General features: G+C 45.7%; 1 protein-coding gene across 2 annotated transcripts in view; it reads right to left on the bottom strand.

Moving 5' to 3' along the window:
- LOC126524376 (caspase-7-like) overlaps window positions 1-22,870 on the bottom strand; it is a 161,786-nt gene that overhangs the window by 91,477 nt on the left and 47,439 nt on the right. The window contains exon 6 of one of the 2 annotated variants that reach the window (XM_050172708.3): window positions 3,014-12,997. The exons of the other annotated variant lie outside the window; for it this stretch is intronic. Within the exon in view, the coding sequence (XP_050028665.2) occupies window positions 12,588-12,997 (410 nt within the window). The 3' untranslated portion in view covers window positions 3,014-12,587. Of the gene's footprint in view, window positions 1-3,013; window positions 12,998-22,870 lie in introns of those variants that run through there. 2 annotated transcript variants of the gene reach the window in all.

Raw genomic sequence — 22,870 nt, 5'->3', positions numbered from 1 at the left:
GAACGCAAGTGGCACTCAAGAGAGGCTGAGCATATACGTCGCATGCATCAGGGCGGCGAGGCACTTACGACACCACAGGGTCCAGGGACGCAACGGGCCAACGCAAGAGAGGCAATGCGTTTGAAGCGACTCGCTGCATCTCCGGGTACCAAGGCAAATGATTCGAAGCTCGGAAGCGCCGTGACCGCCATCTTGCCGCGGCAAGCCGGGCAAGTACACTCGAGCGAAGTGGATGATGAGGATGGCCAACTACACCCCGGCACCGCCATGGAAGACGCGTCTCCTCCTGAACCACAAACGGCGCCGCAACAGTTCCAGGCAGTCACAAACTACTTTAACAGACACTTCGCCCAGAACGACGTTGCATAAGGCGCGCGGATAAGCCCACATACACAGCTTCGCTGGCCATCCTTCTTCAGAGTCGAGACTATGAGTTTTTTCCTTGATGATCAATAAACTTAGCTTCAATATAGTATCGTAATTATGCTCGATACGTTAGTGAATTTGAATTGTTCGTGCAGTAATCTGGAATAGTTCTATCTTACATTTTTCATAACTTAAATGTGGTTTAACCAATTTTATCAACTTAGATAGTCTCATGGGTGCAATAACCAGAAGTGTCGCACAAGTTGTGTTTCTATATATTCATTGACGTGCTTTAACTACAAGAACAATGTAAGGTAACGCTGTCATTTATTATGAGCATTTCTTTATAGATTAATTCAGAAGACACTCAATATACAGAACAAAGAAATAAGTGTTGTTTTGTTTCATGAAACCATTTGGAGAAACTCCACGAAAGGTAGACATCACCCTGAACAAGCTACGAAAATTCTATCAGCTTGTGGGAGCAGCCACAAATGAATCAGCTGACTGCATTATATCACTCGCCGAGCACCTGCGTGTGTCCTGCGGGTCACCAGTGCTTCTTGCATGTTGATCGCTGTGTTGCAGGGCGATTTCTCGCGAACTTGCCTTGGGATGGCCGTATTAAAAACACTTTTTATTCTTCGTTATGAAATAAAAACGGACGTAAATGCCGTCATTTAATAAACAACCTCAGAGCAAACAGTGCATTCAAATTCTTTGTTAGAGCTCAGTGCCATTTATTTCAAATGTCGCACCGGCGTAGCTACAGAAGGAATAGATTACACGCTGCAGGGCCTTGCAGGAAGTGAAAATCAAGCTTCAACTGACCAGCCTCTTATCTTAACGTATTCTCTGCACGGACGCTACTTTGGTTTTGCACGTGTTCTCACAAAGCACTGACAGCAAGAGTAAATGACGCCTGTCGTACATAATTGTTTCAAACGCCGATACAAAAATTTCACCGACGAATACAATACTACTTTTGCGATAATTGAGCGCAGCTGTACAAGTGTTTTCATTTCGCACTATATGTATTGGCTGGCGCGGACAAGCTGTCTCGTGCAGCACATGGCAAACGGAGCGGTGTTCTGCGACTGCCTTGCTAATTGGGAGATCATGAGAGGGAGTGACGCGTGTGCGCGATTCAAAGCAGCCGCCCCAGACAGACCTCCCCTCATGCAGCGCTTGAGCCTCTGTCGCCTCAGGCAATACCTGAAATCAAACTCAATTGTTTCCATACAAACAACGCATGCTACTCTGGTGCCATCTGGTAGCACGCAGCGTCGCCGCACTACGCTTTTCTTCTCACGCTTTCGCCATACCCTCCTCCTCAGCTTTCCTTCCCACGTCTTTCAACTCCCTCTGTGCTCCGCTTTCATCCTTCACTGTATTCGTTCGCTCGGTTACGAGGGACAACATTGACGCTCCAGAGCTGCGCTCTAAAAAGAGCGCATGCAGCTGCATTGGTGAGAACACAGAAACTGGTACGACTGTGGGCTTGACTTGTTTCTGCTCGCGATCACTGCTTCGTGCAGCTTCATATTCGAAAGTTATAGAGCGCTATTTCTCAGTTTTTTTTTTTTACTTCTAGATTTGAATAAATGTTGTGCAACAAAAGTTTGCGAGGTTCGTCATCGGCAGCAGAGTACATTTTTTTTTAACGAAGAGAATGCTCTTGCTGATCAGCGTGAAGTGCAATTTTGGGCTGCGGTGCAGGGAGACAAAGCGGCTCCAGTGTCCGGGGCCTGATCTCGTGCGCACAGCAAAAAGCGCACTCCCAAATTTGATGGCTGTACTGTTCCGACTCGTAATCCTAATCAATGACCCAGCTTATTATCGAGGTGCAGATTATATGCAAGAAAAGAAAATGGGTCCGTGTAGCTGGCGGGACGTTGACGAAAAAGGAACTTCGCCCTTTGGATGCCACACGAGTGCAGTGGGCAGGCTAAAGTGTCGGATTTGTGAGCATATGCACGGCTATGTCAGCAGGTAAACGGAAATTGCTTCACGAACGCCAGCTTATTCTCTGCTTAGGCCATGCTTCTGAGAGAGAAAAAAAATTAAAAATAAATCCTGCTGTCATGGCAAAGGGATTCTCGATGCGCGAGGGAAAGAAGTCATCTCATTTGTTGCCTGCTTTCTGGCTATGCTACTGTTACTGTTTCTTGTGGCTGTGTTGGATTTACGGACATCTACTATTTTCTTCTCGGAATGAGACAGTGCCTCGTGCAAATTCAGCATAAGTGGTCAGACCATCATCTGCATCCTTTGCTACTGCTCTTTTGCGTACCAGAGACATCTTGTGCTACCCTAAGATTGTGGAACCATAGACTCGACCAATTGTCAATGGCACAGAAAGCTATTAAAGCCCTACGACTGGGGTGTGCAGCTGTCTTTGTATATTAAGTGAACACTGTTTAGTGTGCGCACGTCACTTCTTGTTACTTTCCTTCTTCCCTGTCGTGCAGCACAGGGTAGCAAACTGGCTTCAGCCAGGTTAATCTCCCTGCCTTTCCTCCCCTCTCACATAAAATGTCTGATAGGTGTCTGTGTCCTTAGAGCAGTGGTTCAGGCTCTCAAATGAATGTTAATTCTGCCTATGTATGCCAAGAATGCTTTCATGGGCCCAGCAATACACTGGACGTAACAAATCAAAAGGAAACTTTATTTATTTTTGTATTTACATGCACATAGAACTTGTAATAAGGCACAAGTATTTTTTAAAGTCATGATACACAACACTGCACAGCAGGTTATGAGATCTTGCACCTTGGAAATAATAAATTCTCACTTTGCAAACACCTAAGCACTGATACACTGTTATTCCATCCTCAGAGCAAAGTGAAAATTGCAAGTACACTCTTCTATATTCATTAGAAGAAAATCCCCACTAAAATTCAGTCCAAATAAAGATAACTTACATAAAATTGAGCTCTGTGTGAATAAAAGGCCACATTCTTTACTGGTGCAGGCAAGTTGGGTATCAACAAAGCAGCCAGCCTTTGTTGACACTCAACATAAAATCCTCAAGTACCTAAAATCAAATGCACACACATTTGTTCACCATGACAAGGACAAGCTCCACAGCAGTGCGTAAAAAGCAGTAGAACAAGCACAGACGTAATTTCCTGTGCCTTTGGTCTTTGCAGGCGCCTTGCATGCACAGCACTAGACCAATTCGTGTCCGCAAAACAGCACCAAGCTCTAAGGGAATGTGGTGTTTTACTACAGTTAAGGACAGTGAGAATTTGATAATTAAATGTGCCCAATAGCATGTTTCCACTGCACTTCTTGTGAAGAAAGTGGTATTACAGTAGTTAGTAAGTCAGCAGCTATTGTTAAAATATATCTGTGCCAGTTACAAAGGATGATGGATACTTCCAGTGGCTTCTTACAGCATCAAGGTCTGAACTAGCTCAGTAAAAAGCAACTGGGATATGCATGACACCATTGTCACGTTTGCCAATCTGTTTTAGCTGGTTGCAATGCTTGCTTCTCACTCCGATGGTGGGTAAGCTGAATATGTTTGAAATGAACTACCTGGCTACTGACTGCACTACAGAAAAACATCAATGACTATAAAACTCACTAAAAACAGAATCAGACTGTTCTGCACCACAAAACACTGTTGAACAAAAGGGTGCAGTAGGGGATGCAGGCACTCCTGCACAAAAAGCCTGACATCACAGAACTATGACATGCTGTTCTGCTGGTGAAAATATACAAGGTAAGGAAGGTCGTGCAAAAAACCTGCAGGAAGTGAGTGGACAGTTGGAACAACTATCTCCCTTGCAATTGTATTTTTATAAGCAACGCTCATGGCGAATAATGTAAATTGAGGAGAAAAACAACAGGATTACTGGATTAAGCAGCCCACTAAAATTAAACAGAACTTGCCCCTTTTTACTGCATTAAAAAAAATGTTATCATCTCTCGCTTTGGCTATCAATTTAACACTTGCAATGGCCAGACAACAATAAAAAATATGTCCAGACATATACATGCGCATATTCACAGGAGCCAACAAAGTACAGTACAGATGTCTACAAAGTGCTGAGTGGTGAGAAGTGGCCCTTTCACGATCACACAGCAGAAGGTAGTCTTAGTTGCACGAATGCACAGATAGAACACATCAACAGGTACAGATGACAATACAGTGAACCTATAATATGTCCAGAAATAAACACGCATCAAAACCAAGGCTTTTAAGGCACATCACTGTGATCAAGGTACATTTTTGGCTGCAGTCTGAACTACTCACATTGTACATCACATAACCTATCCACACATGTTGTTCTCTTGAGCATGATTGTGAGCGAACAACGCTTGAGCATTAGTAGTTGGGCAAGATGGATGACATTCATTGCAGAATGTAATAGCAGAAAAGTAAAGAACAAGGCACTGACGGATTTTATGTTCTTTGTTCTAGTCAATTTTTGTACTCTACCAAAATAAACGAATCTGATTGTTTGTAAAAAAAAAAAACAGTTGGCTAGGCTGTTCTTAACACAACATAACTTCCATGACAAGGTCGACAACAAACACACAATGCACAGGTTCAGGAAAAATAAAGAACAGTAGGTGTCCTTTAACACAGCTCTAACACAGCTCAGGAAACAAGGTCATGTAAGCTTCATTAATGAGGGATTGATATACATCAACTGTGTTGAAGACAAAGCACACGAGAAATGGCCGGAGTCCCTAGAAATGAACCACACTCAACAGACAGACAGAGCTATGCAAAGGGGGAAGGCAGCTGGGGAGGATCAGGTAACAGCAGATTTGTTGAAGGATGGTGGCCAGATAGTTCTAGAAAAACTGGCCACATTGTATACGCAATGCCTCATGACTTCGAGCGTACCGGAATCTTGGAAGAACGCTAACTTAATCCTAATAGATAAGAAAGGGGACGCCAAAGACTTGAAAAATTATAGACTGATCAGCTTACTGTCCGTTGCCTACAAAGTATTTACTAAGGTAATTGCAAACAGAATTAGGGACACCTTAGGCTTCTGTCAACTAAAGGACCAGGCAGGATTCCGTAAAGGCTACTCAACAATAGACCATATTCACACTATCAATCAGGTGATAGAGAAATGTGCGGAATATAACCATCCCTAATATATAGCTTTCATTGATTAAGAGACAGCGTCTGATCCAGTCGAAACCTCAGCAGTCATGGAGGCATTACAGAATCAGGGTGTAGACTAGCCGTATGTGAAAACACTGAAAGATATCTACAGCGGCTTCACAGCCACCGTAGTCCTCCATAAAGAATGTAACAAAATCCCAATAAAGAAAGGCGTCAGGCAGGGAGATACCATCTCTCCAATGCTATTCACAGCGTGTTTACAGGAGGTATTCAGAGAACTGGATTGGGAAGAATTGGGGATAAAAGTTAATGGAGAATACCTTAGTAACTTGTGATTCGCTGATGACATCTCCTTGCTTAGTAACTCAGGGGACCAATTACAATGCATGCTCACTGACCTGGAGAGGCAAAGACGAAGAAAGGGTCTAAAAATTAATCTGCAGAAAACTAAAGTAATGTTTAACAGTCTCAGAAGAGAACAGCAGTTTACGATAGGTAGTGAGACACTCGAAGTGGTAAGAGAATATATCTACTTAGAACAGGTAGTGACCGCGGATCAGGATCATGAGACTGAAATAATAAGAATGGGCTGGGGTTCATTTGGCAGGCATTCTCAGATCATGAACAGCAGGTTGCCATTATCCCTCAAGAGAAAAGTGTATAACAGCTGTGTCTTACCAGTACTTGCGTACGGGGCAGAAACCTGGAGGCTTTCGAAAAGGGTTCTACATAAATTGAGGACGACGCAACGAGCTATGGAAAGTAGAATGATGGGTGTAACGTTAAGGGATAAGAAAAGAGCAGATTTGGTGAGGGAACGAACGCGAATTAATGACATCTTAGTTGAAATCAAGAAAAAGAAATGGGCATGGGCAGGACATTTAATGAGGAGGGAAGGTAACCGATGGTCATTAAGGGTTACAGACTAGATTCCAAGGAAAGGGAAGTGTAGCAGGGGGCGGCAGAAAGTTAGGTGGGCAGATGAGATTAAGAAGTTTGCAGGGACAATATGGCCACAACTAGTAAATGACCGGGGTAGTTGGAGAAGTATGGGAGAGGCCTTTGCCCTGCAGTGGGCGTAACCAGGCTGATGATGATGATAAACAGACAGACAGCTAATGTACTTTTGACAATGAGAAATCAATTCGAGCAGATCCCCTTATAGTGTTTGACTTTGGGGCCTCCTCCTGTCTTTCTATTCATCACAACAAAATGGATTCTGGTTCTGAAATTGCTGATACAGTTTTTGCTACACTGTGCAATCCAAGATGCCTCAATTATTTCGTACATCAGCTCAACAGGACTGTTTCCAATCACTGCACTCTTCAAAGCCAAATATGCACCTGCATTACTTTTAATGAAATATGAGGTCCCCCTTAACTTCTCTGCATATAACACATTACTATTTCTGTAAGCAGTCTTAAGCATGTCCCTGCATGACCAATGCATTGCTTACAACAGGACAGCAGAAGCTAGCAGACCACTTGTATAAACTACTAAGCAGTTACTATGCATTGCACATATTTTTTGCACTTCAGTTTTTTCATGCTTTTCTTGTGTGGACAGTACATAGTTATGACTGTGGCTAATATTTTCAAACTCTAGATTTCATGTCCTCTTTATTTTATTTTTTGCAATTACGGGCAGTAGCACTCTGAGAGTGGTTCGACGAACAAAAAACAACCATGCAGAAATGAGCTTCTCGACATGCAACAGGTCTCAAAGGAGTCGGCAAAAATGTGCCACAGTGAGGGAAATTTCACAGCCTTAGATCTCTGCTCACAGTTGTACACATATTTATTTGCATTTGTCAGTTGTGCATTTCAGTTTCTCACTCTTACATTTCGTTATTTCACGCAACAGCCCTAACACATTCAAAAAATACCACACAGTGCAATCAGAACATGTTGCTAGCCCTTACAATAAAAGGTCTGCTTGAATTTATTAATTGAGCATACACAATCCTGCCTATCCAAAGCAAAAGAAATCTTTATACAGCAGCAATAAATTTTCCATGGTATTTCTTGAAAAAAATGTTTCCTCTGCTTCCACATGCAATTAAAAGAATTAAAGGGTATATGCTGCACACGATTTTCGCACACCCCGCCTGAAAAGGCAAATTAATGATTTTCTTCGTCAAACACTGTATGCCTAAATAATGGGGAAAGGTACCCTGGACGCCAAGCTCACAGGCTTAGAGCACTGAACTGAAGGAAAGGACAAATGAAGGAAATTATAATTTGTCCATAGATACTCAACTGGGAGAAAACAACAACAAAAGACCAGCTTTTATGTAGCCATGGACTGCAACTATAAACCAACACAAGAAAAAAGCCTGGAAGGGACTGAGGAAAGAAAAAACTACATTTGGAGGGTTAAGAGGAGTGTACTGCACATTACTATGGTGCTCCCAGCAGCATTGAACTCGTAACAAATTGAATAATATTATTAATGAGAACTATGCAATAGAGCTACAACAATGCCATGTCTGTTGCCTGTACAGACCATACTTTGAGAACGTAGTATGACAAAGATATGCCGTACCACACTACACAGGCTGCATTGCACACAACGCAAACACGGGTTCCTCTTTGCAGTATGACAGCTATGTGGCCACAAAGGACAAAATTGCGCAGTACATGGCCCAAGGAACCCATCAAACTTAGCTGGCTACAGTAAGCAGCATCTCACGCATGTGAGCACTGTATGGCACAGAAGAAAGTAAGTATGATTAAATGACGAGGCAAACCAGGAACAGCTTAACAAAGTATTGGCCTCGCACATTGAGTGCTTTCCACTTGTAGTGATACTAAAAGAAACGTGAAAGTTCAACTGCTAGCATAACCAGATGTTGTTACATCTGGGCTGACAATTACCCTACCTATCAAGAATACTGGTACTATCATGGAAAAATGAACTACAGAAAGGAAGTATGACGTTTCTCAATGTTAAGATGCAGTCCTCCACTACAGCATGCCTCATACATAATCAAATCATGGTTTTGGTATGAAAAACCCCAGAATTCAGTTCAGTTCAACATCTTTCACAAATTGATAACTGATGCGTTCAATTTTGCACGGCCACATATCCAGTCACCAAAGATGGCAAAAACCACAAACTAAGCCTAGAGAATAAAAAATGCAATCCCGTTAGTCTAACTTTTTTCACATTTGGATTGTCCATGAAAGTACGCCTGGATAAAGGGCAGACTTTTCAGTTATCCTGGCAAGGAACCGAAATAGAAAGAGTGGACCTCACATAGCTGCTCAGTCTTTGGTTTACTTATCAGCGCAAAGCCTAGAGCCTAGCATTATGCTGAAGTAAATGGATAAAAATCAAAGTGATTGAAAAAAATATAATAAAGTCACTGATTTCAGCCTTTGAGTTCCATGACTACATGTTCAGCATTAGCTGAACAGAAGAAAACCTAAAGCAGGTAGAACTTGAAAATCATGCTTTGCAACACCCAGGTGCTGTCCAACAACTTGCCTATGACAGCCTTTTAGAGTGAATAAAATTGTGCATCTAATCATGAGACAGAGCAATTCTTGAAAAAGGATTCTTCAAAAGAATCTGATCTGTTACTACTCTATACATTACACAAAATGGTCACACCGTTACGCACAATTTTTCAATGCAACAGCTGGACATGACGCTCATGCAACATTATTTATGAGCACGCCTGTCTCTGGCAGCTGTCACCTCTCCTCCTCCCTTAACCCTTTCCAATTGACACAAGTGGCCAGTCACCTCATCTGCAATCTCTGGGCTTGTTGCACGAAGCCAGGTGTCGCACGAATCCAGTTCAAGGCCAGCAGGGGCCACACAATTTATGAAGTGTTTCGGCTTCAGTAAGTCAAAATCTCCCCAGTGACTCTGAGGAGAAGCTCGTTGCATATCTGCACTATGTAATCAAAGCTGGAGAAGGCCTACCTACGAGGTCAAATTGGGAACGGTGACCTGATGTCAGTTTACTTTGATATCCCTGTGGTGTTCATGATTAATGAAAAGGGCACCAAAAAAGTTAAACTCACAACTACGGGGCACAAAAAGCAACCAACAGTGGTAATGTTGTGCTGCACTACCGATGAGTGAAAGCTGTCACCATGCATTGTTTTCAAGTGCAAGACTCTTCCAGCTGGAGAAATGTTTGCAAAAAATCTCGTCGTGCGTATTCGCAAGAATGGTAAAACGAGTAGCACAATGGAGGAGAAATGGGTTAATACGGTTTGGCAATGCCATGCAGGAGCCCTGCTGTGCGAGGAGTAACTCTTGTTCTCGAATGCTACCGTGGTCGCTGGACTGATAGAAAGACCGTGTTTTCGCAAAGAGGTACAGACATAGCGATTATACTCGAAGGCATGACGAGCCAACTTCAACTGCCATTAAAGGATAGGTCTCGTATAAACGTTATACTGGATGGCTGGCATCGCAAGAGCATCAGCTCACTTCTACCAGTATCAAGCATGCTTTGCTTAGCCAGCTGGCGAACTGGATCGCAGCAGCATGAGATGAAATTCCAGCTGAAACCGATTCTGCGAGCATCCGAAAGTGCAGTATTTCGAAATCTTTTGGTGGAAGCGAGGATTGTCACTAGGAGAAGAAGTCAGCGACAAAGAGCACAGCGATGTCACAGATGACAATGATGAATGATGAATGATGAACAGTGGATATGCTTGCAACAAGTGCTCTTGTGTAATAAAATGCCTGCTCTTTTCTCAATAAAATTGTCTTTCTTTGTTCGGCTTACATTCGAAGAAAGTTTTGTATAACTTTCTGGCCTCGCAAATTTCGGAGGTTGGCCTATAATCAAGGTCGCTCTAGATTCGAGTAAATACAGTAATCTCTCGAAATCACACTTGCAGGTTGCCTCCAACAATTGATCATACCACAGATACCCTACATTAGTACAGAATTTAACACAAGGTATCATTTCCAACTTGAAAAATGAAAGAAAAAAGGAATAGGCCATCGTTATAACACTACCTAACAAAACATACTGCCACAGCAGCTTCCTCAGAACTGTACTGCATCCTCATTAACTGGACAGCTTTGTTACCCTGCAGATAGATGGTGCCTAACACACCTTTCCTCAGTGGCAAGAGCCATCACCCTGTTTCAAAAGGGACACTCATAATGTCCCCCCATCAATTTCAAATGAGGCAGCGTGCAGGTTGTCTTTGCAGTTGCCATCATGCAGCTCTGCTTTTCAGACACCAAACATGAGCTTTGAGAAAAGAATGACGGTGCACAGGTACCCGCAGGGTGGCACCCATGTTTAACTACACAATGAGCAATGCCTTAAATCCACAACATATCGCTGACCAGTATTTCAGACCCCGATAATTCGAACATGCTTGATAATTCGAACTGCTTCGCAGCACTGCATTTGGCCCCATAGACTGCATAAGGACGACTGAAATTTCGGACACCTTAAAGCACGGCGTTCAATAATTCGGACTCCACCTGCATGATCATACGTTAAATCACCACTGAATCGAGTAGAAATAGCTATCTTTTGGCCTCAATGTGGCGCCAGCATCACCGTGGCATGTTCATCAGCCATGCTACCAGCATCTTCTCGAAACCGAAACCAGCGAAGCTTACCAGGTAGTACCAACTGCACCCAAACCGCAGAACAAGCAAAGCCAAACCTGGGAAGCCACTGTACAGCTGCACTGTAGTGCGAGTACCACCAGTGTTGGTTCCGTGTGTTCAGCGCTTGTTGTTTCATGTGTTAAATAGCAACATGGTCCTGGTGACTTCTTCAAGTTGTTTCAGGCAGCACTAACTCAACCTTCGGTATCTGCACTGACGAGGGCGGTGACTGGGTGAGGGAAGTGGCGGACAATGACTTGTGAAAAAAGAAACCTGACCCTGTACAGCTATGGCAGCGTGGTTAACTTCTGTTATGTTGCCAGTGGATGAAGACTTGGTGCATTCATTGACTTTTCTTTCGTCTATCTGTGGCAACAGCAAGACAATGGTCAAGATGTGGGCTAAGCAGATGGCAAGCAAGCGTACGTGCGTGCACCAATACATTTACAACCTAGGGCCATATTCTTAGACGATCACTTTCAAAGATGCCTTCACCTTTGAAACATTTCCCATGAAAAGCACCAGATATGCCGACAGAAAACAGGCTCCTGGCCCTATGATGAAACAGCATGCTTGGTGCTGTGCCAAGAATGCTGGTGCTCGCAGATGCCGATATATGCTACACTAGTCACACAAAATCCTGCATAAGTGAAAGTATTCCTGAAAGTGGTCATCCGAAAGCATGGCAAACTGTGTTTTTGGCTACTTGTGGAATGGTTCACTTGCTTTTTGGCAAGTCCAATACTGTGGACTACCAATAATTCTAACATTTAGGCAGTCCCCATCAAGCCCGAATTATCGGTCGGCAATAGTATATTGAAAGCAAAACTGTGACTGGGTGTGCAAAATGAGCCTGAAGATTGTTGGGATCCATACATAACACGAGGAGCTCATTTGACGCATCAGTCTAGAAACAAGAGGCCTTGGTTTGTATGCAAGTTGGTAAGCTATTTCAAATCACAACAGTTCGAAGGGGTTACCTCACAGTTAATTGATTTACCTTAGTTATAGAACCCTTCCATTCCATTTCAGCCAAGCTTAGATAACATAACCTGCACGCATAAAAGCAAGCTACTGCAATGAGTGGGTTGACAGATTTGAGCACATTCTGTGCTACTAGTATAATGTTAGGAAGAGACTGAGCCTTCTTCATGTTATGTAGCTCCCATGCAAAATGGTGAAAAAGCGCCACATGGATTGTTTTTTAATGGAGCTGAGCCGAATGGCACCTTAAGTTCAAGCTCAGTGCATCCATGAAGCTTACTGGGCACCGCAATCTTACAGTTGTTGGTACATTTGCAAATGCTACAAAATCAACTAAAGTGGAACTAGGCTATTCAGGTCATGTGGACTTCTTTTTCATCAATGGCACCAGCGGGTATACTGATCCCATTGAAGCGGCTGTCTATGCAAGGCTGGCAACAAGCACGGGTGAGGCAATTCTCGCAGGCACACTTTGCATTCACGAAAGAGGGTGATTGTCAAGGCCCTGGCATGTTTGAAATATGGTCAACACACACAATATAATCTACAAGGCAGTGTGGAATACTTCGGGCTCCTCTGGCCTGCGTTCAACGAAGAAGCCCGGGTTGAAGTACAGCTTCTTCCTCCAGCCCAGCAACTCCACATTGGGCGTCTGCTTGCTGCCGTCATGGGAGGACCAGCTCATAACGGCATCATGGACGCGGTGCATCAGCTTCTCCAAGTGCATGGTACTGGCGTGTTCACTGAAGACCGTGTAGACGGCCGCGAGGAACCATGAACCTTTTTTGTTGTTTTTGAGTGCCGTGTAACCGGGGATGGTTGCATAAGCGATGTACATGTCTGACCAAGTGGCAATGCGCTTCGGACTCGATGACACTGATTCAAGCACCTCAAATGGCCCGGCGTCTGCAGTGTCGTACACAATGCTATTGGAGGTTCCACTGTCGAACTTGCCTGCACGAAAGGCAAACAATACAACAATAAATGCACATGTTGCTGCTGTCTAAAATAAAGAAAGACAACAGTAACAACTCTGCCTAAGGTTCCAAACGTCTTGGCCTCAAGGAGCACAACAGGCTTTCAAGAAACTTGAAGAAGTCCTGGAGCCTCTTCAACACAAGAGCCACATAAAATAGAAGTGGACATGATGGAACCTATGGGAAGTGAAGCTTTCGCTAAGTGGTTAATTAAATTCTGCACAGCTGAATGTGGCGCACACAACTGTTCTAATTTTCAACAATATAAATGTAATTTTATGCAATGTTTATGTTTGCACACTACTTTGGCCTTTGCCTTTATGCATAGCTTGTGAACAATTTAGACAGATGTGCAGTATGAGATATTGATGCAGTGACGTGAGAGGGATGAAGACAATGTTTGACGCTTGTCGAGGGAAGAATAGTGAATATAGTTGTATGCAGAGAGAAGTATGACATATTGACACGATAATGTGGGGTTTCCACACCGCAAGATGGCACGTGCAAAAGTCAACGCCATGAAAGACGATGAAGCGTGTTAGCTGCACATTCTTTTTCTGGTCTGCCATTAAAGAGACAGCATCCTTTTTGCCAGCCCCCGTCTTTACCCTACAATACTATTTTGTGGTCGAGGTGGGGGTACCTGCTATCGAACCCCATCTACAAGCCCAGTACAAAGTTTGGTCGAGCTGACTCCTGTTCACATACGGACATGCCATCAACTTCAAGGATTACCACCTGAGCACGAGCCTCTACCCAATCACGTTGAAAGGATGAGTACATCAGTTCCTTCTTCTACCACAACTGCACCGACCGAGCTCGTCCTTAACCAGCAGCAAATCCAAAAATCCTTCCATGGGGACGCTTTCAAGGATGCTGAAGACTGGCTCGATCACTTTGAGCGTGTCACCAAATTGAATTGCTGGACTCTAGAGTGTGACCTACACGTCGCCTACTTTGCTCTCGAGGGTATGTGCGGACATGCTTTAAGAACCATGAGGTGGCCCTATTGTCATGGGAAGAATTCTGACGACAGCTAATTAGTACATGTGCATGCCTTGATCACAAGGAGCAAGCTGAATCTGCAATTCAGGCGAGGGTACAGTGGCCGAATGAAAGCATTACAGTGTTTGTGGAAGATATGTGCCGACTTTTCTGATGCATGGATCCATCCAAACCAGAAGAAAAGAAGTTAAGAAACTTGATGCACGGCGTCAAGCAAGAGCTATTTGGTGGCCTTATACGCAACCCATCAAGATCGTTGCAGAGTTTTTTGCAGAAGCCACATCGATGGAAAAGGCACTGCAGCAGCGAACAAGGCAGTATAACCAAGACATGTCGACCCTATCGCGTGACCCTAACGTGCGACCCTATCGTGTAACCCTTTTGCTCTACTCCTGGACAACACTGATGCCTTGCAGGAGCTCATCAGGCTTGTTGTTCAAGAAGAGCTCCAAAAGCTTTAGGTGACTCTGGCATTGGTACCACGACTTTCTCTAGCTGAGGTTGTCCGTGAGGAAATCAGGCAGGCTGTCCAAGCCCCAGAGGGAAGCAAGACACTACAGCATTTTGCGGTAGCAATGATGCATCGAGTGTTGCGAGCGTATGCTCCGAATAGGCAAGTGTCGCCTAGCAATGGAACTGCATCGTTTCCTTCTTTTGCCCTTCGTTCTGCACACACCTCTTTCTTTCACGCTTCTTTCTGCAGCCGTACTAGCTAAGCATGCGGAGAAGATACAGTTTGTTGAAAAAGATAAGAGTTGCAGCTGTGGAGAGGGTCCCTCAATCCAGGGTCCTGCAGGGTACACCTTTCATCACTTCAGCAATGAAGGTTGCCAGGTACTGCTGAGTCACCAATGATGCTGCAAGAGCCAATCAAGCAGCCATAGGAGTAGGGGAGGCGCGGAGAAATGTACCCTCCGTACTTGCAGGGAAGCCACACGGTCACACTCTGCACTTTCTGGACGCTGTAATTTACGTACACTTGTGGATTGGAACAGTTGAGGTGTCCGCTTCAAGTGAGACAATTGTGGTGTCTACGGCAAGGAATTTGGAAAACAAGCAAACAAGAAACATTGTGCTGTGAAGGAGACGTGGGGCTTCCTTGCTCATCAGTAGTTTTCTCAGCATCAGCATCTACTTTATGCGCATCACTCTTATTATACAGTGCTGCAGTCGTGCGTGGCAGTGGAATCTATGGAAAATAGCAACAGCATGGGCTGAGAGCGAACAGAGATGTTTTTGTGGATAGCTCAAATGGTGACAACTTATGAACCGATGGGTTGATGGGCGGAATGGTTAATTTTGGAACTTTCACTATAACGACATTTCAGAATAACGAACAATTTTTGGCCATCCCACGTGATTCATTATGTCAAGATTAGCAGCAAGCATTAGGCAACGACTTGCTGCCCATTGCCACATTGGCCAATGCCACACTGTCTATGCCATTAGGCCCAATTGGTGCTGCTTCGTTTGGCATTGACAACTAATACGGTTTGGTGCTGAACCAATGCAAATCTACTCGTAGAAGCCACAAGAGACTCAAAATGCCGACAAAACGCCTCGCTAACGAAAGCAAGTATATGGGATGGCAACAAAGCGGGGTTTGGCTGCCATCTTCGTGACATGTGGTCCTTTTTTCTGTGTTCCAAAGGAAGCCAGCGAAATATGAAAAAATACCACGTGACGAGGCGCTTGCGCACTGTTATTGTGCTGCTCTCAAGCGTGCAATGGATGAACAAGGTCAGCTGCAGCGAGACCAGCCTGCGACAGGGCGTTATGCCTGTTGTAGGTATCTGGGCATGTGGCTCTTATAGCATGGCGGTGCAAATGCGTGCTGCTGGCCAAGCGTTGCTGAATCAATAAAGCATCTAAGGCCCCGAAAAACAAAAGACGAAGGCAGCATTTTGATTCTGCTTGAAAGAAGGAAAAGGCGAAGTGCGTGGGAACGATGGAAGGCGATGATGGCTGCTGCAATTTTGCCTTTGTACACAAATGACCTTGTAGTAGTTTTCGAATTTAATGATGACGCTACAACTTTAAACCTTAGGGCTTCGATAACAGTGGATAAATCACACAGGCACAAAACAAAGTAATGGCAAAAAAAACCTTGGCTATATTCAAGGAAGATTACGCATGTCTCCTTCAGACGATGACTCTTTTCGCCTTGGCCTTGTCTGCTCTCCTTCTCACACTTACTGTCTACGAGACATTCTTTTTTGATCTCGCACCCCACACGTGCGCATCGCTTTGTGGTCGCAGTATCGGGTGGTCGCGTCTGGCTTCACATTTGTGCACCGTGACCGGTGCATCAGTCCCTGAGAGAGTGCGCATGCAGGCTGTTCCAGTTTACCGGACGTAGATCGTACCTTATGTAGCTCGTCTGAACCAATCCCAGCGAACTGCAATATATCCAGTGCCCCTCAGCACCCGTATCCCTGGATGTTCTCCACAACAAGGCTATTTGGCTGAAACCAGCCAAATATTTGGTTGAGCAGCAAATATGGCTTACTCCATTGAGGAAAGAGCGGAGATGGTGTTGGCTCTAGGTGCATCAAGTGGATATAGAAGGCGCGCAGTGGAGCTGTTTCAACGCTGGCATCCAGGTACGCGTCCGAGCTCAACGCTGATTGTGCGTGCATATGAAATGCTGAGTCAGACTGGGACTTCTACGAAGAAACAACATAAACCTTCAATCCTGGGCCAGGACATCGAGACAGATATTCTGTCAAAGTTTTCTTCAGACCCACGTGCAAGTGCTTGTTGTGTGGGTGCTGAAGCTCGAGTGTCAGTCTTCCGTGTGGAGGGTACTTAAGAAGAGGCAACTTTATCCCGAACACGTGCAGGTGCACCAGATGTTGGAGCTCCGTGATTTCCAATATAGAAAGGACTTTACAAACTGGATTATAATCAAGATGGAAGAGGACCCAGGCTTTGTCAACAAAATAATGTGGACCGATGAAGCTACCTTCTCAAGTAGTGCCCAAACGAACATCCACATCGCTCACTAGTGGACTGACGAAAACCCTTACTGGGTTTCGAAGACACATCACCAATATCAGTGCTTGGTTAATGTGTGGTGTGGAAATTATAGTGGCACCATCATCGGCCCTGTGTTTTTTGATAACACACTTACAGGAGAAAGATACGTCAGTGACATCCTTGATGGGGCGCTTGAGAACTTTCTTTGCGAAGTTCCATTGGCTAGGATCAAGGATATTTGGTATCAGCATGATGGTGCTCCCGCGCACGGCAGCAACAAAGCTTGCAAATGCCTGCGTGAAGTATTCTTGCAGCAGTGGATTGGACGGCATGGACCCATCGCCTGGCCTGTACGGTCGCCAGATTTACCTCCCCTCATTTTCTTTCTCTGAGGCTACATCAAGGATCACGTATACCGGACACCAACCACAACATCAGAGAACCTAAAAGAAAAACAAAGACAAGTCTGCAACTCCATCCCTGATACCATGATCAAGAAAACCTCGGAAAATGTGCCGATGAGATGCCACATGTGTACTGGAGCAGATGGTGGCCTCTTCGAACATGCATTATAGTCAAAGGGCACTTTTCGGATTGAAGGTCACTGGAAAATCATCTTGGCCCTAACGCCGTCTCCCCACCCAACCCCATTACAGCCGTATACCCAGATACCTACACCAGACATAACACCCTGTCATGGGCCAGTCTCGCTGCAGCCGACTTTGTTCATCCATCACACGCTTGAAAGCAGCACAATAACTGTGCGCAATCGCCCTGTCACGTGGTATTTTTTCACATTTCGCGAGCTTTCTTTGGAACGCGGAAGAAAGGACCACGTGAGATATACCGTGTTGGAAACAATTCATTGAGAGGTTTCTCAAGGTGCTCTACAGCTTTACGTATCACACTTTGGGTCTGCAGCCAATACTTATAAAGTTGTTTAATTAAACATAACTACAGTAAAACCTCGTTATAACGAAATGGTATATAACGAACTAATGGATATAACGAAGCAATCGTGATTCCCCTTGAAATTCCGATAGATGCCCATGAATTGAAAACCTCGTTTTAACGAAGCTAAAATTTCCTCGCAATGGGTATAACCTTTTTTTAGAGCACAGCTCTTTGGCGCCCTTTTCTGCACTTCGTGGCGCCGTCGTGCCTCGCCATAACCAGCTCCGTAGCCGGGGCCAGCACACTGCTCTAGCTGCACGCAATCCTGGCACCATCTCTCGTACATGGCGCGAGCCTTGCTCTCTTCGCTCCTCTTCCAATGCCACCCATGTGCGGCAGCAATTAGAGCGCCAGCTTGGTGGCAGCTGATCTCAGTGATGTGGTGCTACCCAAGCTGAAAGGCATAGCCGCCGCCATTTGCCACTGCATGTCCCCTTCTCCTCTTTCTCTCCTCCATGCCCACAACCGCGCGAGAGGGCATGGTGTTCTCCGGTTGCCTTAGTGCCGGCTCGGTATCAGCGGATCACGGTGCGCGCTTCCCAAGCCGAAACGCAAAGCCACCTTAAGTTTACTTGCTAGCTGCCATCCCTTCGCCACGCAACATTCCTATGCGTCTATACACTGCCTCCCGCGACCCCCCAGTAAGCGAGGCAGCTGCGCCAAGCTATGCTCCATTTGCAGCGGCTGGTGCGAAATGTTCCGCACCACACGGATTGTCCAAGGCTCACAGATGGTTTACAGTAGAATCTCGGTGAAACGAATCTCAAGGGAAGGCAAAAAAATTCGTATCACCCGAAATTTCGTATCACCAAAAAACGACCGAAATCCGTCCCGAAACCATGAGACACGCACAAAAAGAAAAACATTTATTTACGTGGAAAGAAGTCACGTATGTCCTTCTGAGTCTTCTTCTCCGCGAGGTCGGCCAGCGGAGAATTTTCGAAAATGTAGAACTGGGCTGTAATGTGCTCACGCACAGTCTCGGATGTCACAGCCCGCCGCAGAATATCGAGAGCATGCATAGTTGCGGCTGCCGACGGTGGTTGGTCATCACCATTTTGGCACTCGTCTTCTTCTTCGTTACTGGTCAAAATTCCAGGCTGCGACGATACATCCTCCACGATGTATTCCACTGTGCACAGATCACAGGTGACGAGATCGTCGTCCACGGTGACGAAATCATCGGCACTGCAGTCAACACCAAGCTGGTTCCAGACATCAACCGGAATTGGATCTGGCACTTGCGAGGTGGTGGCCACTATGGATGTAGAAATCCCACACTTTGCGAAACAATTCACGATGGTTGCAGGGGAGACACGCTCTCAGGCCACTGCAATAAAATGCATAGCGTCCAAAAGATTATACTGCATAGTTGCGTCCTTACGGTCAATCTTCGCAAGGAGGCAGCACACCAACAAACCTTTGAAGTGGTGCTTTACGTTTCTGATAATGCCAGCATCCAGTGGCTGCAAATGACTAGTAGCGTTCGGGGGCAGGAATACAGGCAGGATGCTCTGTAGCGTCATGTGCTTTGGATGCGCTGCACACCGGTCCAGCAGCAAAACAATCTTTCTGTTCTTGCATGACATCCTTTGGTCCAAGTATGTGACGAACTCCACAAACAGAGCCGACGTCATCCACGCCTTTTTATTGGCTCCATATGTGCAGGGCAAACAACCGGCTTGCCTTGAAGCATCGGGGCTTTTCGTATTTTCCAATGACGGTCAGTTTCATTTTTTCTGACCCGTCAGCATTGCAGCAAAACAAAACCGTCACACGCTGCCCACTTTTTTGTACTCCCTGGCAAGCCTCGCCCTTGAAGCAGAGACTCTTTTCGGGATGAAGATTGTAAAACAGCCCTGCCTCGTCAATGTTAAAAACATTGTGAGCGTCATATCTCGCGAGAAAAGACTGCAGCATGGTTGCCATCCAATTTTCAATGACGGAGGCGTCAGCCTTTTTCCCTTCGCCGCAAACAGTTTTGTAGGAGAGTTCATGCCGTTCCTTAAATCGGTGAAACAGCACCTTCCGCTATCGCGACATCGTACTGATTGCAGTACCTTTCGGGCTGACGCGATCAATGCTCGCAAAACGACACATGCAAGCAACACGCTGCACTTCCATAGTCATCGCGCACGAGGGAACAAAGAAGCGGGAGCTGCTGCTGGTGTGACGATCTGCGTGCTTGGCTGTAGCGGAAAGACCAGCGGAACAGGTGCACAGGGCCGCAAGAAATGTGGAGAGGACAAATCGCGCTCGACGGGTTGGGTTGGCTGGTTTGCAGGGCGAATGGACCAACAAGCAGCGGCCTCAGACAACAACAAAGTAGAAAGAAAAAGGCGAAGAAGCCGCCCCCAAAAACTAGACGGAGAGAAAGCTTCGCTTGCCTCGTCGGCCTCCTGCTGTTGCGGAATCCCAAACTGGCACTGGCGCACGCTGTGCCGGTGGCCGCTTGACGGTCGCGGTACCGAAGTTCGTATCACCCGGCACGACACAGAAAAGTGTTTGGAAAAACCAAATTCTGGCCCATTGTACACAATGCATTTCGGCGGGGGAATTTTACGAATTCGTATCACACCGCAATTCGTATCAGCCGGGTTCATATCACCGAGATTCTACTGTATACATTCGAACCCGGATATATCTAGCTCGAAGGGTATTGTGAAATACAGTTGCCGACCGATTTTCCGGACTCCAAAAATTCGGACATGCCCGATTATTCGGTCAGCTTCGTGGCACCGCCGTTCTCCCCATAGACCATAATGTATAACAACTGCCGAAAGTTTGGACACCTTGCAACCTCTCATCTGATTTTTCGGACACTCCTTGAACCAACTCGATCGAGGGCATCATGCACCGACTCTAACCGGCGCATAGTTTGACTTGCTGAATGCCATTTTTGTTTTGAACGGAGCCTCCTTGCTGCCCCACGAAGTGGCGCTACTGGAAATCCCTGCTCATCATCATCGTTTCTGCCTGGTTCGATAGAGTGGCCGTACAGCAGTTCCGGTTTCAGCTTAGTAAGCCATGTCAAGACAATCCAGCAGCTAATTTGTTTCTTTCGCGCACGACGCTGCGAGCAGGCCACGTTTTTCATTTGTGCGACTGGTGTCGGCACGGTGGTGTTTGCTTTGTGTGCTGTGTCGAGGTTTCGGTGTTTCAATGCGGCGTACGGAAACATCGCGTCAAGTGTCTAATGGCGCCGACAGTGCCCGCGCAGACTGCACTGGGGAATGCCGGCAAGCGGGTGCCGGGAGGCCAAAGATTTGTCGCCTTCCGATGTGCTCCCTACTGACGCGGAAAATATTCTGCCGAGACCTGCGCAGTGGTTGCATTGCGATTCCGGACAAAGTCTCATTTGACAGTTTCACAGGGGCTGACACTGCTGTACTGACATGTGCAGAACTCGACGACGGCGAGATCATTCGTCAGGTTTCTGCTGCACCCATTCTCTATGCTGCACCGCCGGACGATGACTCCGAGTCGGAAGATGACGCACCATGTGCTACGCTGCCGTCGCATGCGGAGCGTGCACAAGCAGTGACTGTGCTTTCAGCTGCCTATAGTGACCGTTCGACCCTCTCCGAGATTCAGGCTTATCTGATTGCGCGTAAACGGAACAGCGTGCAACGGCACACTCACGAGTTCTTCAAGCTTACTGCCGAGCCCGAATAAGTGCGTGGAAATAAAAGATTTCATTTTTTTTTCTTAATATGCTTTTTCGGACACCTGTTTATTCGGACATTTCCGCAGTCCCCATGAGGTCCGAATAAACGGTCGGTGACTGTAGTTCAATATATTTATAATTCTATATATGAAATTAAATATTTGATACAAAATTCTTCAGGGGGATTTTACAGCTGTTTGTTATACACAATAATTTTTTATATCAGGATTTGATATACCCAGGTTCGACTGTATTATGATAAAATCCGTCTGCCTATATAAGTAGTTCATTCTCAGCCAGTTCTTTCTCAGCCATGGGCGAGGCAACCGCTGGAAGTCTTTAATCTGCCGCTGCTGCTAAGCGAGCTGCCCGAGCAGAGGCCCAGTGCCGTTGCCACCAGAATACAGAGGTGCGCTACGCCGAACCAGGCATTGGTGCAGCAAGCCTAGCATATATTGATCTATTTCTCCGACCACAAAGCTACCTTCATGACAATTAAGAACTGGGAGTTGAGTGTTTCTTGAAGAAGTGAGGAATAAAAAGTTGTAACTGTACAGTGCTCACAGAATGAAATGGGACACGGAGCATTTAGTAGAACCCTACATATGTGCAAAGTATGCGAGAGCACCATGTCATCTCGCTAGGAATTTGGTCACCAAATGTGACGAGGACTCCGATGTAAGTGTATGCGCCAGAATTACGTCGATGTGACATGAACTGCAGCTGCTTGAAACGAAAGTATGCGCATTACTTAGCCCTAAATTGACGCGTTTCATTCCGTGAGCACTGTACATACATGTCTTGACAGAATTAGTTGCCTAAGTATATAGAAAAGCTGAAACAGCTTAAGAGCTGCGCTCAAATTTCGCGTTAGGAAGTAACGTAATCGCTGGCAAATTTTTTTTTCCACAACAAGCATTTACTGACCATTTTGGTATCCGTCAGGTCAATGTCTTATAGCGCGCGACGTTCGCGTCTCCCGTGCGCGTCACCCGGCCTCCACTTTCCCGTGGAACTGGTGGACCCGCCTGCCCTTCCGCTGCATGCGTGGGGCGGTGCCGACTGCAGTTTATTGTTGCTTGTCGTTGCCTCTGTGCGCATCAACGACATGAGTGTTTCTATTGGTTTGTTCCTGCCGCCAGAAAGGAGATTGTTGACGGCAAACGAAAGCGCAAAACAATATCAATCGAGCAGAAGGTGGCTATGCTGAAAGCTGTCGAGTCCGGTGTGAAGCAGTAAAAAGTG

Source organism: Dermacentor andersoni, chromosome 3 (assembly GCF_023375885.2).
Source record: "Dermacentor andersoni chromosome 3, qqDerAnde1_hic_scaffold, whole genome shotgun sequence".
NCBI lineage: Eukaryota > Metazoa > Arthropoda > Arachnida > Ixodida > Ixodidae > Dermacentor > Dermacentor andersoni.
Note: the sequence above shows the minus strand (reverse complement) of the source record. Positions and strands in the feature narration are given on the sequence as shown.